Here is a 17,007-nt window from a genome sequence, read left to right as displayed (position 1 = left end):
GTTCTAATCTCCCGTCCACAATTGAAAGGAGATCGATTATATTCTAACTTTAACAATCATAAAATAAAAATAAATTTTCAGCTAAAATTACAATATCATTAAGGGAAGAATTCATACATAAGAGAGTAAGTGTGTCACATTTCAAAATTAAGAAACAATGTTTAAAACTTCAACAATCAAATTCTATTACATTTTATTTATAAAATAATTAATTAAACATATATTTTATTAATTAAATATATTAATGTCACAATTCTATACAATATGATCACAAATTATCGAATTAATCGATTTATTTCTTGGTCAACAAATTAATTCTTGCTCACCATAAAAAAAATTATAGGTGAGAATTATTTCACGGTCATAAATCAAAAATTTTACAAGTCACAACTTATTTTATGGTCACAAAATATCTAATTAATTAGTCACCAATAATTTTTCGGTATTCTTAGGTTACACATTATTTATTTTTGTGGGGAGAGGGGGGTTTGTGGTTGTGGAGTGGCAAGCTGATGGTGGTGGTGTTTGGCTGTGATTTTGAGATAATAGTTTTACTGTCGGAGATGGTAGTGGTTCTGGTGGCGGTATTTCGACTGTGACTCGCCGGGCGGCAGTGGTGAGGCAATGGTCACGGAAAAAACAATCACAACCCCAGCTAAGCAAACTAGATTGAAATAGGAGGAAATCACCCAAAAAGACCCGAAATCAACCCCAATTTTTTCTGGTATCGATTTCGCATATGGGCACAAGCGGCACGCCATCTTTGCCGACGACACTACTGTTGTTCTTTGGTAACAACATCGCGTCTAGCTATAGGCATTGCATCTGAGATGGTGCTTTGTCGACAACATTGCTATTGTAGCAATAGTAGTGTCGCTGCACTGCTGCGAGTTCGCAGAAGTGTTGGGTGCCACTGCTGCAGCAACACAATGGCAACTACTTACTGGATGATCACAGGGACGTAGTGTGTTAGGAAAAGTACTTACTGAATAGCCACTAGAAGTGTGGAGGGAGAACCCGGGGGGCGGGGGGGGATGGTGGCTTGGGGAATACATTAGGGTTTGGGATTTAGGTGTTAGATGATGAATTGTTATTTATATTTTAAATTAAAGAGTAATATAATATAATTTTTGAAAGAATATAGTTATAATCTTATTTTTGAAGTTGAAAATTTAAATGTAGGGTTGGGTGTAATTTTCACTATCATTAAAATTTGAAGTCGAAGGCAAATATTAATTAAAATTATACAAATTCATTCACCGCTACCATCCACTTATTATGACACATTTTTTGAAATTCACAACTCTCGTACATATATCTTATTATAATTCTCTCAAACAAGCTAAAAGTAATAAAAAGGAAATAAAATAATCCCCGTTTGGTGATGATTAAAATTAGTTTTTTAATATATTTTGAGTCGATGTGTGGTTAACAAGTTGTGAATTCCATGAATTGTGTGGTTAAAATTAATTATTGACTTTGATTTAGATTAAAATCTGAACGGAGGATAAATTAGCCCTAGAACATGCTACACCAGAAACTCAAATGGGGATATGTCTATAACATAAATTCTCCATCCAAATTCTATATTTGGCAGAGTTGATTCAAATTTTTTGAGAGACATTTTTCACCATGTGTTTACTTTTTATTTGTTTAAACATATTAAACTGACTAATTTAAATGTGAATTTATATAAAGAATCGGCCTTAAGGAATTTGACCATATTATTATGGAAGAGCCATGACTGCATGTACTAGAATTACTTTTTCTCTGCTTCGATTGATTTTGTTTATTTGGATATATGATTTACATTTTCGTTAATGGAATGTGCAAGAAGGGTATGAAGAAACAAGACTGAAGCAGATCCACATTCAGAAAATGGGACAACCGATTAATAAACACGTACAGGGCTGTCTGTCAAAGATTTTAATAAAAGTGAATGAAATTCGTGATTGAAAAGTTGTAGATTCCAAAAAATCAGTGGTAACTTCGACAATAATATGCTGAAATGGATTCAGCCACCACTTGGGGTTTGACAGCGGTAGAATCCATTACTTGAGGGATGAAAAGTAAGAGAAGATTATTGAATACAAGAAAAAGAATCACATTAATTCCCAGAGATTTGTCAACTAATATAAAGAGAAGAATATACTTGAGAATGGACTTATAGTAGAAATCAATAACATCTTGTTTCATTTGCTGTCAGGATAGTGTGGTTCGGTATATTTGGTACGTTAGGTCAGGCATGGCTAGAGTAGGAAAGTGTAGTCATTATATCCGAAGAATCAAATACTCATTGTATTGACTAAAGGAATGGAGAGTTTATTTCTTTAAACTTCTCTACCAAAATAAAAATCAAATTTGGAATCGTTTGGAGATGTTTCTGTTAATTATGTTTTGAATTAAAATAAATTGCAAATTTAGAACTGTTGACTTCGAGAATTGGACCCTCCACGTGGCCAGTGGATAGCTACTTCACGTAATCCTCTCTGTACACAACGCACGGTCAGAAGCACACGACCGGAAACACCGGTGGTGGTGGCGACAGCCGCATACACTCTGACAATCAAGTCAACGTTAGGTGATCGGAACAGTGCTCAAGTTATGCGAGAGAGTGGGGGGGGGATAATATCTATTTCTTAGTGTGGAGAGCTAAGTTATGTGAGTTTCATTGCCTTTGTCTCTTGTCAAACCTTTGGTATTTATAGACGTACGGCACCATTGGATGTGGAACACGTATATGCATCTGACGGTGTGAGACGTTTGCACATAGGCGTCAATCAACCGTGTCTAGAGTGGGCGGACAATTAGTTCTTCTGAGTTGAGTTGACATAAAATCGATATGTCACATCAGCTAGATCTATGGAGACGTCACATCAATTGATCCTTGGAGGTAGAGAAGATTCTAACAGATATCTTTCTGACAGTGGCGGCAGAGAGATCTACTAAGGGGGTACTTCGGAGTGCCCAGTGCTTCGGAGTTGAGGGACACTTCAGTTGCTTCAGTGGATCTACTCTTCACCTTGCAGCGCGCCGTTGAGGTGGTCAGGAGTGGGCATCACTTCGGAACCACTTCAGGTGAACATGTGTCACTTCAAAAAGTGGGCGTGACTGTTGTTCGAAGTGGTTTGGCTAGAGGATGGGCACGTGGGAGTTTTTTCGAAGTGGTTTAGTTAGGGGTGTAACAGTGGTCCCCCCAAGTTCAGGCATGAATATTCATATCATGGGTAGACTTCCTTTTCCGATTGTGTATGCTAGCCCTAAGAGTAAGTATTGTGGATTCTAATGAAATGCTTATGTAAGAGGATGAAGTGAGCAGACGTGCCGAATAGCTATAAAGTAGGGTAAAGAGCTCATCTGCCACCGATGCGTTGACCCACCGAGGACGACGCGTTGGGAGATGGCTAAAGTCTTGTAAAGCTGAGGGACCGTACGATCGAGGTGGTGACCCACAGGGACTTCACGTCAGTGGCTCTGAAACTTTTGAAGATGGATAAAGAGCTCATCTACCACCGGTATGTTGACCCACAGGAGACGACGCGTTGGGAGATGGCTAAAACCTAGAAAAATGGAGGGATTGTGCGATCAAGGTGATAACACACAGGGGACTCCGCGTCAAGTACGTCGAAGCTTTTGATGATAGGTGAAGAGCTCATCTGCCACCAATGTGCTGACCCACAGGGGACGACGTGTTGGGAGATGGCTAAAGCCTGGAAAAGTTGAGGGGACGCAGTGACCGAGGCGATGACCCACATGGGACTCCGCGTCAGGTGCATCGAAGCTTTTGAAGATGGGTGAAGAGCTTATTTGCCATCGGTACGCTGACCCACAGGGGACTATGCGTTGGGAGATGGCTAAAGCCTGGAAAAGCTGAGGGAATGCAGCGACCGAGGCGATGACCTACACGGGACTCCGCATCACTTACGTCGAAGCTTTTGAAAATGGGGGTAGAGCTTTATCCGAGGCGAATTGGGATGGTTTTCCCCTAGTCTGATGCGTCTTATGACGTTAATCGATGTGACAACTATCACATATTTCCAAGGCGACAGTCGGGCATGCTGTCTGTTCCCAAAAAAAGGGCTGTTGCGACTACTTATTGTTGACGGCTGTCACTGTTCGAGGCAATGCGTATTAACCGTGCGTGTGAGGCACAGTCAGATCCTAGGCATTGATCAAATCTGGCGTTTCATTTCAATGATCCAGATTTGTGAACGGATGAACGGCCTAGATTGACTTCGTTTGAATTCAACGGTGGAGATCATTTGGAATGTCCTATAAAAAGAAGACTTAGTGTCATTCGAATGTTTTTACTTTTGCAAATTGAGAATCCCTTGCTCTCTAAATTGTTGGTGATTTCCAGCGATCTTCAAGTGTTTTTTCTGACGACATTTCCAGTTTTCGACGACTTTTAGAGGGCCATCTCTTATTTTCCGACCGTAGAAAACCCCAATCCATTTGTTTCAATAAGTATTTCTCTAGTTTTCACATTTTTTGAATTCTGAAGATAGCTTCTGAGGGTAGTGGGTCGTCCGGGAGGGAGTTGGACATAGTGAGGGTGGACCAGCAAATATTGGCGACCTCCTCGAAAATATCCGAAGCGATATTAGGAGGGGAAAACATTTGGAGACGACCTGATAGTCCAGCGGACACTTCCATACACTGGGGGACATCAAACTACCCTTCTAAGTTGAAGTCTTTCGACCTTGAGAGGCTAAGGAAGGAGTATAGGATCCCAGACAATGTGGACTTGATTTTGCCGAAGCCACATAAGCGGGTATGTTACCCTAGGCAGGGGCGCGTGGCCATTAGCGAGGCTATTCTGAGGGCGGGACTTAGGTTAACCATCCATCCCTTCTTTAGGTACATCTTGAGGTCGTATGGTTTAGCTCCGACCCAGTTAAACCCAAATTCTTGGAGCCAAATGGTCGAGTCATAGATGCTTTGGAAGGAGGCGCCTTCTGGGGTGGAGATGTCTTTCCCTGTTTTCCAAACCCTTTACATTCCTAAGGTAGCAGCGGGCGGTGATAGGACCAGGGAATGGTATTATCTGACCTCATGGGGTTCCCACACTCCATTCTTGCTTGATCTGTCGAGTTCCATCAAGGATTGGAAGAGCTCGTGGTGCTGGGCTTTCGGGAGATGGGACACAATGGAGGGGGACCCCTTGGCGCCTCTCACGATCCCCACCAACTATTCAACCCTCAGTGAGTACTGGAGGTTTTTTCTTATTTTAATTACTTCAGTTCGATTGTTATTCCTGTTATTTTTTGTAGGTGTCCTTCCTCGGTGCGAGATATCCGTCGAGGAGTTTGATACGATTTACATCGTGTACCAGCTTCCTCAAAAGAGGAAGTCGTACCACGAATTGATCAGGAAGAATATTCATTTCATTGAATGCGAACTGATGGCTTCGCAAGGTAGTTTACCCGAACTAGTTGTGTTATACTTCTTTTCAAGGTCGCAACACTATTTTTCCTTTATTGATGCAGATGACTTTAACAAGAAGAGGCCCCTAAGACGGACTTTGAAAAATCCAAAGGACGATGGCCGAAGCGAGGGCCCTGAAGACCTCCTTGTCGGCCTATAAACAATAGATGGAAGACCTGGTGTCTGCGAGCAAAAAGCTCCAGCCAGTGGTCGGCGAGGAGGAGGAGGAAGACCCCGGGGCTTCCTTGTTGAGGAAGGGTAAGAGGGCCACCGGGCCGTCAGCAAAGGGGCCTTCAGTGGCCAGGCCAGCCCCCTCACTTCGCCAAACGAAGATCCCCATTGGGATCGTGATAAGGGAGAAAGTGGTTCCTTTCCCCGAGATGTCTACTGCTGCCCCGATTTTGGCCACATCGATAGCACAAGTGCCAGGTCAGCCGAACAGGAAGAGGGCAAGGCAGGAGAAGGAGTCAGACTTCTTCGGCACAAATGATGAGGAGCTAGTTAAAGATGTGTTGGAGGCTCTGCCTCCGGAGATTGCTGCAGTGGCACTGGTCTATAACAGGTATTGGACTGAGGCGTGGAAGGATAACACGGCCTCATGCACTGCAGAGGACTTTGTCACGGTGAACAGTGCCTGCCTTGCCTAAGCCCTCAACACCAGTATACAGCTGGAAGGTTTGGTGAAGGACATCCGAGCCAAGAACGTGGATCTGGCTCAGCGGCTGGAGGCAAACCTTCTGTATGGAGAGGCTATCCAAGCTGCCGAGGCGAAGGCTTTAGAGGTAGAGCGTCAACGAACTGACATAGAGGCCTGCTTGAGGAAGGACAATGCCGACGTGAAGGGGCTAAGGAAGGAGCTCCACGAAGCGAAATCTCAGGTGGCAGCTTTTACTAGGCGACTTGATCACTCTAGTGAGCAACATCATTTGACGACGGAGGCTCTGGAGGCCTCAAATAAAGAGAAAGTCGACCTAAGGTAGCGGGCGAAGGCTAAGGTCGAGGAGATCGGCTCCCTCAAGGAGGAGGTGAAGGTGGCAGGGGAGTCAGCTGTGTAGCATTTCATCGATCACTTCAAAGAGCACCCCCTTTATGACACCTTCGCCAACTTCTGGGCTTCGTGGAATGCCTAGGCAATGCTGGAACACCTAAGGGAAGTTAACCCAACACTGGACATATCTGCCCTGGAAGCGGAGTTCGGTGGGCCGACCGGAGGCCGACCAGACATTGTTGCGGAGGATCTTGCTGAGGCTCCACAGGTGGCTGAAGCAGCTTCAGAGGAGTCAGTAGGGCATATAGATTAGGATCTTAAATGTAATGGCTCCGGCTCGTTTTGTAATCCATTCGATGTTAATGAAATTTAAAATTTTTGCAAGTGTTGTTGCTTCTCCCTTTACTTTTATGTTGAACTATTTGTGTCGAGCAAAGTATATTAAGCATCACTTACCAATAATAATCAATCGATTATAGAAGAGCTGACCCAAATAAAGCACAGAAGAACTGAGACCAATTGATTAACCCACATAAATAATGAAGTGTGGCATTATAACATAGGAACTATCGTTCACAGACAGTTTCATCGCTTAGGATGCTACAAAACTGGACAAAATATAGATCAGATCGGAACATACGCGTCACTGATAGTACTTTCTCAAGTGTTCAATGTTCCACTGATGAGGTAGCACCTTCCCTACAATGTTTTCGATTTCATAAGTGTCGGGTCAGGACTCCTTGCGGATGTGATAAGGACCTTCCCAGTTCAGTCGAAACACTCCGGACCCAGTTGGCTTCGATTATTGGAAGACCCTTCTGAGGACGAGGTCCCCCACACGAGGAGTTCAATTTTTGACCTTAGAGTTGTAATAATGGGTCATCTTTCTTTGATATGTAGCCAATTTTATTTGAGAAGAATCCCTCATTTCTTTAAGGAGGTGAAGTTCGTGCACTCGAGCTTCGTCATTGTTGATCTTATTGAAATGTGTCCGATGATGATAGGGGACACCCACCTCGACAAGACTCATGGCTTCAGATTCGTAGGTTATGGAGAAGGGTGTTTCACCTGTTGCAATTCGGCTAATCATTCGAATGGCCCAGACAACATGAAAAAGTTCATCGACCCATGCCCCTTTCGATGCGTCAAGCTTCTTTTTCAGGGTATGCTTGATAGTTTTGTTCACTGCCTCAACCTGCCCGTTTTCTTGGGGGTGATGAGGTGTTGAGAAGTCCTTCCTTATGCTGAGTTCGTCACACAAGTCTCGCATCTTTTTGTTGTCGAATTGCCTTCTGTTATCAGACACTAAAGAGTGAGGAATGCTGAACCTACAAATGACGTTTTTCCATACGAACTTTGGTAGTGTTCACTTCAGTGATTTTTGGTAGAGGTTCAGCTTCAACCCACTTGGTGAAGTAGTCAATGACAACAATGACACAAATAGCGCTTTCTCTTCCTTTTGGAAGCGGGCCAATAAAGTCTATGCCCCACTTGACGAACGACCACGGGCTAGTGACCACGGAGAGGCTCTGAAAAGGCCGTCTTTGAATGTTTGAGAAGCGCTGGTACTTGTCACATTTTTGGACAAACTGGCAAAGTCCTTTTTCAGGATCGCCCAGAAGTAGCCTTGTCGAAGTACTTTGTGCGCGAGAGCTGTTCCTCCGGAGTGGTTACCACAGACTCCCTCATGGATCTCCCTGAGTATATACATGGCTTCTTCCCCTCCCATGCATCGGAGAAGTGGCGAGGCGAAACCACTTTTGTAGAGCACATCATCCTGGAGAACAAAGTGAGTTGCCCTCCTTCTCAATTTCTTCTCCTCACTTTTCGAGGCTGATGGTGATTGATCTTTGAGGAAGGCTACGATAGGTTGCATCCAAAATAGGGTGCCTTCAATCCATAGTACCTCTTCATCTCCAGATATGAAGGGCTTTGGTAGGCGCTCAATTGGGACAAATAGCGACTCCAAATCTTTGCTGCTGGCTAATTTGGACAGGGCATCAGCGTGTGTATTTTAGAGGTGTGGGACTTGAACTAGTTCGAATCTCTCGAAGTGAGGGACTAGGTTAAGAACCAATTTCAGATATGCAGCCATGCCACTGTCCTTGACTGCAAACTTTCCTTTGACCTGACTTACCACAAGCTGTGAGTCGCTACTTGCTAGAAGCCTTCTGACTTGCATTTCTTTCGCTAGTCTAAGGCTTACTAGGAGGGCCTCATATTTCGCAGCATTGTTTGAGGCTTTGAAGTTGAATATGACTGCGCAGTTTAGCTTATGGCCCTTTGGGCTTTCCAAAACAACTCCTGCTCCGGAGCCAGTCTCTCCTGACGATCCATCCACAAATAGATTCCATGTTGGGGGCTCGGCTGGTTCCATTGTCGCCTTCATTTCTGGAGCTTTGGCAAACTCAGCTACAAAATCTGTGAAGGCTTGGCCCTTGATGTGTTTCGGGGTCGGAACAGTAGGTCGAACTCGCTGAGTTCGATTGCCCATTTTAGCAAATGATTTGAAGCGTCTATTCTCTGCAATACTTGCTTCAAGGGGAAGTTGGTGAGCACTTCAATCGAATGAGCCTAAAAGTATAGCCTCAATTTCCTTGATATTGTAACAAGAGAGAGTGCAAACTTTTTAATATCTGGGTAGCGCGTCTCTGTTGGGAGTAGTGCCTTGCTAACATAGTACACCAACAGTTGATGCGTGTTTTCCTCTCTGACAAGGACTGCACTGACAGCCTCGTCTGAGACCACTAAGTACAGCAGCAAGGGTTCCCGTGGTTCAGGTTTGGATAGTAGAGGTGCCTCTCCTAAGTGATTCTTCAGCGCTTGGAAGGCTTCCTCACGTTCATTCGTCCATTGAAATTTCTTTCCTTACTTCAAGACTTTGAAGAATGGCAGGCTCTTGTCAGTGGTCCTAGAGATGAAGCAGCTGAGTGTCGCTATCCGGCCGTTGAAGCTTTGGATCTTCTTTAGCTTCTGAGGTGACCTCATTTCTAATAAGGCCCTTATCTTTTTGGGATTTGCTTCAATTCCTCTTTGGTTCACAATATACCCTAGAAATTGGCCGAAGCTACCCCAAAGGTGCACTTGAGAGGGTTCAACTTCATTTTATACTTTCTAAGAATCTGAAAGGTCTGGTCGAGGTGACTTACGTGTTCTTTCGCCTAGAGGCTCTTAACTAGCATGTCGTCCCCGTAGACTTCCATAGTTTTGTCAATGAGCTCGGCAAACATCATATTGACCAGCCTCTAATATGTAGCTCTGACATTTTTCAATCCGAAAGGCATCACCTTGTAGCAATGCAATCCTCTGTCTGTGATAAACGATGTGGATTCCTCATCAGGTCAAATCATGGGTATCTGGTTGTATCCTGAGTATACATCAATGAAGCTCAGGAGCTCGTGTCCAGCAGTGGAGTCTACCAGTTGGTCTATCCCTAGGAGAGAGAAACTGTCCTTAGGACATGCCTTATTTAGATTTGTGAAATCCACACACCCCCTCCATTTCCCACTACGTTTCTTTACGAGGACTGAGTTGGATATCCACTTCGGATAGATGGCTTCTCTGATGAAGCCGCTGCAGCTTAATTTGTCGATTTCTTCTTTGAGCGCTTCATATCGCTCTGAGTTGAGGGCTCGTCTTTTTTGCCAATGTGGGGCACAAGAGGAATTGATGTTAAGGTGGTGGCAGCTGACCCTTGGGTCAATTCCCACCATGTCTTCGTGTTCCCAGGCGAAGACATCCAGTTCTTTTTCAAGTTGTTTATCATTTCTTCTTTCATCTCGAGGGGTAGCGTTTTCCTAATCCGCAAGACCTGAGTGAGGTTTTCAGGGTTGGTGGGGAAAGTTTCTAATTCTTCCATTGGGGTCGCATTTGGTTTGGATTCGATGATTCGAGGATTCAACTCATTAAAAGGGTGCCCTTCTTTAGGAGCCTCTACCATGTCGATGTCTTCCTCCTGTTCAGAGGTATGCCCTTGTTAAGGGGCGTCGGGCATTTCTATGTCCACGTCGGATCCGTTGGCGACCTCTGTTAGGATGACATTAACAATGTCGGGTTCGGATTTTCACAGAGAGTTGAGTTAACATACCCTTGAGCCCATTTGGTCACCTCGAAATGTAGCAATCCCATGATCAGTTGGGAATTTTATACACAAGTAATGGATGGATGTAACTGTGCAAAGATCTTTTAGGGCAGGTCGGCCCAAAACTCCATGGTAAGCTGATCTGTGGTCAACCACTGGGAACTCCATGAAGTGGTGGGCCACTAGGAAGATGACCCCATCTCGACAGGTAGAGTAATTCGCCATCGTGGGACGATGTTGTCGCCAGTAAATCCAAATAGTGGGTCAGTCATGGGGATCAACCCATGTTCAATCTGCATTTTATCGAAGGTGGACTCGAACAGTATATTCACTATGCTGTCATTGTCGACGAGTATGCGTTTGATTCTGTTTCAAGCTACTACGGCTCTTACCACTACGCATCGCAATGGGGATAGTGGGCTCCTTGCGCATCTTCTTGAGAGAAAGTGATTGGGGTCATCCTGTTGGCCTTTTGGGTATGATTGACAATGTAGTTGGATCATTGGTGGATCCTTTTCTTTCCTTGTGTAGTTCCTCTGGGCGTTCATAGTGTTGCCCCCGATGTGAAGCCTCCAATGATTGTATCAGTTTTCCTGATAACTTGGCCTCCAAATGGGGCCTGATCCCTATGCCTGGATTCTCCTCTGTCCCCGGATTCTTTTCTCCAGGGCGATTGGTCCCTATATTACATTTTTCCCTATTCGGAGAGTTAGACCTGCAGGGGCATTCATCCCTTCGTGGGTTACTCCGGTTCGAGGATCGAGGAGCATCCCTACATTTGCTAGTGTCATGTCCGTAAAGTTGGTGAAAGGTGTAGAACCTTGCCCCCTCCAGGGGCTTGTTTGATCACTTCTTCTTCTTCTTTCGATTGTTGTTTGTTTCCTCGGATGGTCCTGCTTCGGCAGGAACATTTTCATATGCTAGTACTGGCACTGCATTTAGATTGGCTGAAGCCAATGCCTGTCCTGATGTGAGGGCTACTGTGTGATCGACCTGGGTCCATTGCTAGGTAACGACGTGTGCCGTCGGTCCTCGACCTACCTGCCTCTGAGGTGGAGAGAGTCCTTGTGCTGCACGATTTCGGTGGTCGATTATCTCTTCATTGACAATCTCCACTCTCATCATTTCTACCAGCTCGCCATCGGTAGTGGGATTCTTGCTACATACATCTCTTTAGAACAAAGTATTCATGTTAGGCCACATTTCAAAGCTGAAAGGGCCTCTCTGTCAGTAACTTGCATGCAATATGTGATTTCATCGGTGAATCTGGCGAGATAGCTCTTCAGCGTCTCGCCAGGGGCTTGCCTCATATCTTGCATACGTTGCACTGGGGTCTCTCTTTCCTTTTGTAAAAGGTATTAGTTCAAAAATGCCTTCTTCAAGTCTAGCCAGCTTCTGATGCTTAGGGGCGGTAACCAGCTGTATCACACTTCAACAGCTCTGGTGAGGGTTAGATGGAAGGCTCTACATTTCAGTATTAGTGAGGCTCATCTGCGTCATGTACTTAGTCAGGTGTTTCTGTGGGTCCCCTTTCCTTCATACTTGGGGATTTTAGGGGGATGAAATTTACAGACATCGTGAAGCTTCGGATTTCTCTGGAGAATGGGAGGTTGTCATCATCGTCATCAATTTTGTAGGAGCGAGATGGCCCTTCGGAGCCTTCCCCCTCTGATGCATTTTCGGGAGGTCGAGGTGCCTCTTCTCAACTATCCCAATCCACTAGGTTTTTCCTTTCCCGCATATTTCTAGGTGGATGAGGTACTTGTTCCTGCTCTTGCTAAACTGATCTCTGCAAGGGTCTACCCTATTGCTAGGGTCTACCCTATTCTGTCGAAGACACTGACACATCTTTGCTGTTCATATTCTAGTGGAAAGTTCTCTCCTAGTGGTGGTTCTGCTGGTTGGCTCCCCTGTACGTAGGATGTGACATCCACACCCACTTCTCTTTCAAGGGGTGTTCCCGGTGCTGGCTCGAATGGCCTCGGCCATGAGACGTAGGAATTTCTCGAGCTGGGTAAGATCTTTGGGGCACCTGGAAGCCCTGATAACCTCGGGCCTGCATGAAGAATTCACGCATCGCCGCATTCTGAGCTGCAATGTCCCTCATTTCGATAGCAATTTGAGTCATTCCTTCAGTGAGCACTGCTCTTCTGTTGCCTCGGTGACGTAAGTGATGGGGTCTCCGATGCGTGACATTGGTCCTGATTACCTCTTCTTCAGAGGCATCTCTAAGCCCTTCAAAATTTGCATCTTCATTACTATAACTCATCTTGTCTACCGTACCAAGGGTGTTAAGAACTTTGATTGTAGGTTGACTTTGTTCTTTTCCAAGGACGTGCCCTTCTCAGGGTGAGTCAATGGTTTGTCGGTGGCTTTTTTGATGGGCAATGTGGGATTATTGGATGAAGAGTTTTCCACAAACGGCGTCAATCTATTGACCTCGAGAATTGGACCTTCCACATGGCCAACGGATAGCTATTTCACGTAATCCTCCCTGCGCACAACAATGCACGGTCAGAAGCACACGGTCGGACTAGCAATGGCAGTGGCGGCTGTATACACTCCGACGGTCAAGTCAGTGTTAGGTGATCGGAATAGTGCTCAAGTTATCCAAGAGAGTGGGGAGGAGAATATCTATTTTTTAGTGTGAAGAGCTAAGTTATGAGAGTTTGATTACCTTTGTCTCTTGCCTGGTATTTATAGACATGGGGCACCATTGGATGTGAGACACGTGTATACATCTGACGGTGTGAAACGTCTGCTCATAAGCGTCAATCAGCCGCGTCTAGAGTGGGCAGGCAATTAGTTCATCTGAGTTGAGTCGACATAAAGTCGATATGTCACATCAACTAGATCTGTGGAGACGTCACATCAATTGATCCTTAGAGACAAAGGAGATCCTGACAGATATCTTTTTGACAATGGCAACGGCGAGTCTACTAAGGTGGTACTTCGAAGTACCCAATGCTTCGGAGTTGAAGGACACTTCGGTTGCTTCAGTGGATCTACTCTTCACGTTGCAGAGCGCCATTGAGATGATCAGGAGTGGGCATCACTTCGGGTGAACATGTGTCACTTCGGGGAGTGCGCGTGACTGTTGTCCGAAGTGGTTTGGCTAGAGGATGAACACGTGGGAGTTTTTCCGAAGTGGTTTAGTTAGGGGTGTAACAACAGATATAAAGGTTGATCTTTAATGCATGAAAACATTACAAAACTTAGCCAATACAATGGACATCGAGCCTAATAAATCGGGAAGAAGAAGAAGAAGAAAAACTAGCAAAATCTTGTGCGACATAATCCTAATCTTGCATTTTTTGTCATCTTTACCATTGATATTTAGCCATGACTCTGAAATTGTCGTTAAGTGACACTAACATGGATGATCGGCTTTTTAGAGGAAGCATATGTTGTTGTTCCATAACCTTGCTTACGCAATACTATCAAATTATGCTGTGGAACAATTCAAATAGCAAAAGAGATTCATGGTTCGATTCTCTTTCACATAATAAGTAGCACTACGTACATTCATAAAACTTACCGAAATCTCTTAAAATACCCAAAAAGGGGGGGAAAAGAAAAGTGAAAAGAAAAACGAAAAAAGGTCATTTGGAATCATTATCAGACAGTTTGCTCGATGGGAGGGGCAAATTAATAGCAAGTGAAGGGCACTTGTCAACGTCAGCATCTCCACTTGACTCAGAATTTACAGCAGTTACGACTTTTATGTTGCCATTTCCCCGTATATGAAAATTATCATCCTTTATGGCTTCAGGGATTTCACTCAGTTTCTTGTTCTCCTTTTCTTCCTTGTACTTGCCCCAGAGAACTGAGTAGAGGCCAATCACAATTATAATGGAGCCAATCACACTGTTCATCCACATAAAAGTTGGATTAGTATTCTGATAATTTGATGAAAAACTGTCCATAATTTGAAGCATTTTCAAGGCGAGTTTAGTACGCAATACTAGACAACACTATACAAAATAACAGTAAATCTTTTTAGTATCGTCTAGTCCAACAAACCGAACTTGTGTGTGATGGGGAGAGAAATTACCCTCCAAGATAGATTTTTTCTGCTAGAATAAATGAGCCCATGATAGCTACAATGATCATCATCAAGGGGCTAAAAGCAGTGGCAAACACTGGCCCTTTTGTCTTCATCACAATTCCTTGGACATAGTATGAAATGCTAGACGTCACGATTCCCTGTATATATTCAGATTCATTAAAAATATGTCATCTTTTTCTGCTAAGCATGTGTGCTTTTAGAGAGAGAGAGAGAGAGAGTTACAGCATATGCTGCAGCAAGGAGATTCATGTCCCAGCCAATTTGCCATACTGAAGTCTTATGTTCCATTACAAAAGTAACAGCAATAGCTTGTAAGGTTCCCATGAAGCACACCATTGAGGTGAGAGAGAGCTGGTGATTCGTGTACATTCTAAGTGCAACTTTCTGTTTAAAGATCCCTTCAATTCGTTAGAAAATCACCTCTTCTAAACGGTTAAATTAATTATATATACCTTCAAAAATTGTCAAGTACTTGCCTGCAGAATGAAAAAAGATGCCCATGCAAGCGTGGCAATAATGAGCAGAATGCATCCAATAAACCAGTCCCTATCACTGGTTTCATTGGCAGAAGTGACACTAGATCCACGAGGGTGGACGTGTTTTGACCAAATCATCTCAACAATTGGTCCTTTGTATAGGGTCATCAACATGGCTCCAGCCACTGTTACACATGTTCCTACCACTTTTGCTTGGTATATAACCTTCTTTATGTCCACTTTCTCCATCCTTTCATGTTCCAGAAATTCATAACATTAATTAAAGATCTTAGAAAAATTTTGTTAAAAGATAAATGACTTTTTTTTTCTAGAATGAATTCAGTGCAAACCTGAATATAAATGCCATGACAAATGTCAAGGCAGGAAGCATGTTGCTCATTGCACAAGAAAATGTTGGGGAGGTTAACTTCAACCCCGCATAGTAGAAGTTCTGATCGATGACGGGCCTATACGTAAAGGGAAGAGAAAATAACAGAAAATTAATCAAGGAGATGAAGAAAAGAAAAACAAAATATGTCCAAACAGAAGAACAAGAAGAAAGGGACTAACCCAAGAAGGCCAAGAACAAAAATTTGCATGAATACTGGGAATGTTATCTTTGGCTGATTTCTCCTGCAATATGAAATAAAGGGACTTATCAAAACGATGTTTACAATGCCGGATTGGACAATAATAACACTGTTGTTTTATTTGTACATAATGGTTTATATATACATGGTGTGGTAAGATATGATAGGTCAATATTTCTTAGAAAAAAAACCTTCTCCACTCTATTTTTGACGCCTTACCTGTATGTAAATAATTAACTCCATAACGTAAAAGTAACATTATTTATAATAAAAAGAATTGTTTGATACCATGTGCAAGCATCTTTGTTTGAATGCATCGAATTAAGTAAAAAAGTTAAAGAGAATTTATTCACCTCTCGAAAAAGAAAGCAAACGGGGCTATGACCGCCGTTGCAATGGCATGACGATAAACCACCAACACATAGTGGCTCATTCCACCGTTAAGAGAAATCTTAGTTATAATGTTCATCCCTGCATAACCAAACTGAAGAGAGATCATAGCCAGATAAGGCTTGCTGTTCTTGAAAAATCCCTCACAACACATTTTACTCTTCATTTCTTACAAAGTGAGGGAAATATGGGTTGAAGTGCAAGGGGAAGTTGTATTCTTAAAATGCTTATCAGCAATATCTGTTATATATAAACGAACTGAGAATCATAAGGGGTTGGGTGGGGGGGGGGGTTGCTATGCTTAATTCTTTTGTGTGGAATCTGATGGATTATGAAAATTGTAGATTCTATTATCCATTTCACATAAAATATCTATTCTTTGGAGGGTTTTTGGAGGCTGACGAGAAAAAAAGAAGATGGAATACACGTAGCAGAACCGAACAAGGCATCTGAGTCATGAAAACAAAAGAAAATGCATGGCGTAAGCTAATGGAATAATTATTACTGTCTCAAAAATAATTATAAGTACTTATATAGAATCTATTGTGCACAATCCCTCAACCCTGTTACATGCAGTTTTATTTTTAGTCACAAAATGAAAAAACCCTACTTGTTGAATCATTTAATCTCTTATATAATTAATGATATTGTATAGTTTAATTATTTATATTGATAAATCAAGTTGATTAAAGAAGATATTATGTGATTTTTCATATATAAACTCTTCTAGCTAGATAAGCAAGCCACTGTGAAGGCATATTTACACTTTTACTCTACTTTTGTACATAATCTAAGATTCGTGTTTGTGTTTTTGATAGTATACTAGTTTGCAATTTTATTTTTTATTTATTAATGAAGATGCTTTAGTAAGATTCAATGTTAAGGAGGAATATGGACCTGCAGACTGACGTGATCATGCTTGACACCTCTAAATTAAAGGATCGTGCTATGTGTACACCGAGCTTGTAACTCCCCTCACACAAGGG

The 17,007-nt window shown here is 43.1% G+C and overlaps 1 protein-coding gene across 1 annotated transcript; it reads right to left on the bottom strand.

Moving 5' to 3' along the window:
• Positions 1-13,901: 13,901 nt before the first annotated feature.
• LOC111401520 (WAT1-related protein At5g07050-like) lies at positions 13,902-16,248 on the bottom strand. The gene is made up of 7 exons (XM_023029291.1): positions 15,985-16,248; positions 15,612-15,674; positions 15,392-15,508; positions 15,042-15,291; positions 14,788-14,949; positions 14,551-14,702; positions 13,902-14,363 (listed from the first exon to the last, which is right to left on the bottom strand). The coding sequence occupies exons 1-7, from the start codon at positions 16,185-16,187 to the stop codon at positions 14,099-14,101; spliced, it is 1,212 nt and encodes a 403-aa protein (XP_022885059.1). The 5' UTR covers positions 16,188-16,248; the 3' UTR covers positions 13,902-14,098.
• Between the last annotated feature and the right edge of the window lie 759 nt (positions 16,249-17,007).

This window comes from Olea europaea, chromosome 10 (assembly GCF_002742605.1).
Source record: "Olea europaea var. sylvestris chromosome 10, O_europaea_v1, whole genome shotgun sequence".
NCBI lineage: Eukaryota > Viridiplantae > Streptophyta > Magnoliopsida > Lamiales > Oleaceae > Olea > Olea europaea.
Note: the sequence above shows the minus strand (reverse complement) of the source record. Positions and strands in the feature narration are given on the sequence as shown.

Coding starts and splice junctions, on each gene's coding strand:
- LOC111401520 (XM_023029291.1), bottom strand. CDS start 16,187: ATGAAGAGTAAAATGTGTTGTGAGGGATTTTTCAAGAACAGCAAGCCT. Junction 15,675..15,984: donor TTTGCTTTCTTTTTCGAGAG/GTGAATAAATTC, acceptor TTCATATTGCAG/GAGAAATCAGCCAAAGATAA. Junction 15,509..15,611: donor TTTGTTCTTGGCCTTCTTGG/GTTAGTCCCTTT, acceptor CTTTACGTATAG/GCCCGTCATCGATCAGAACT.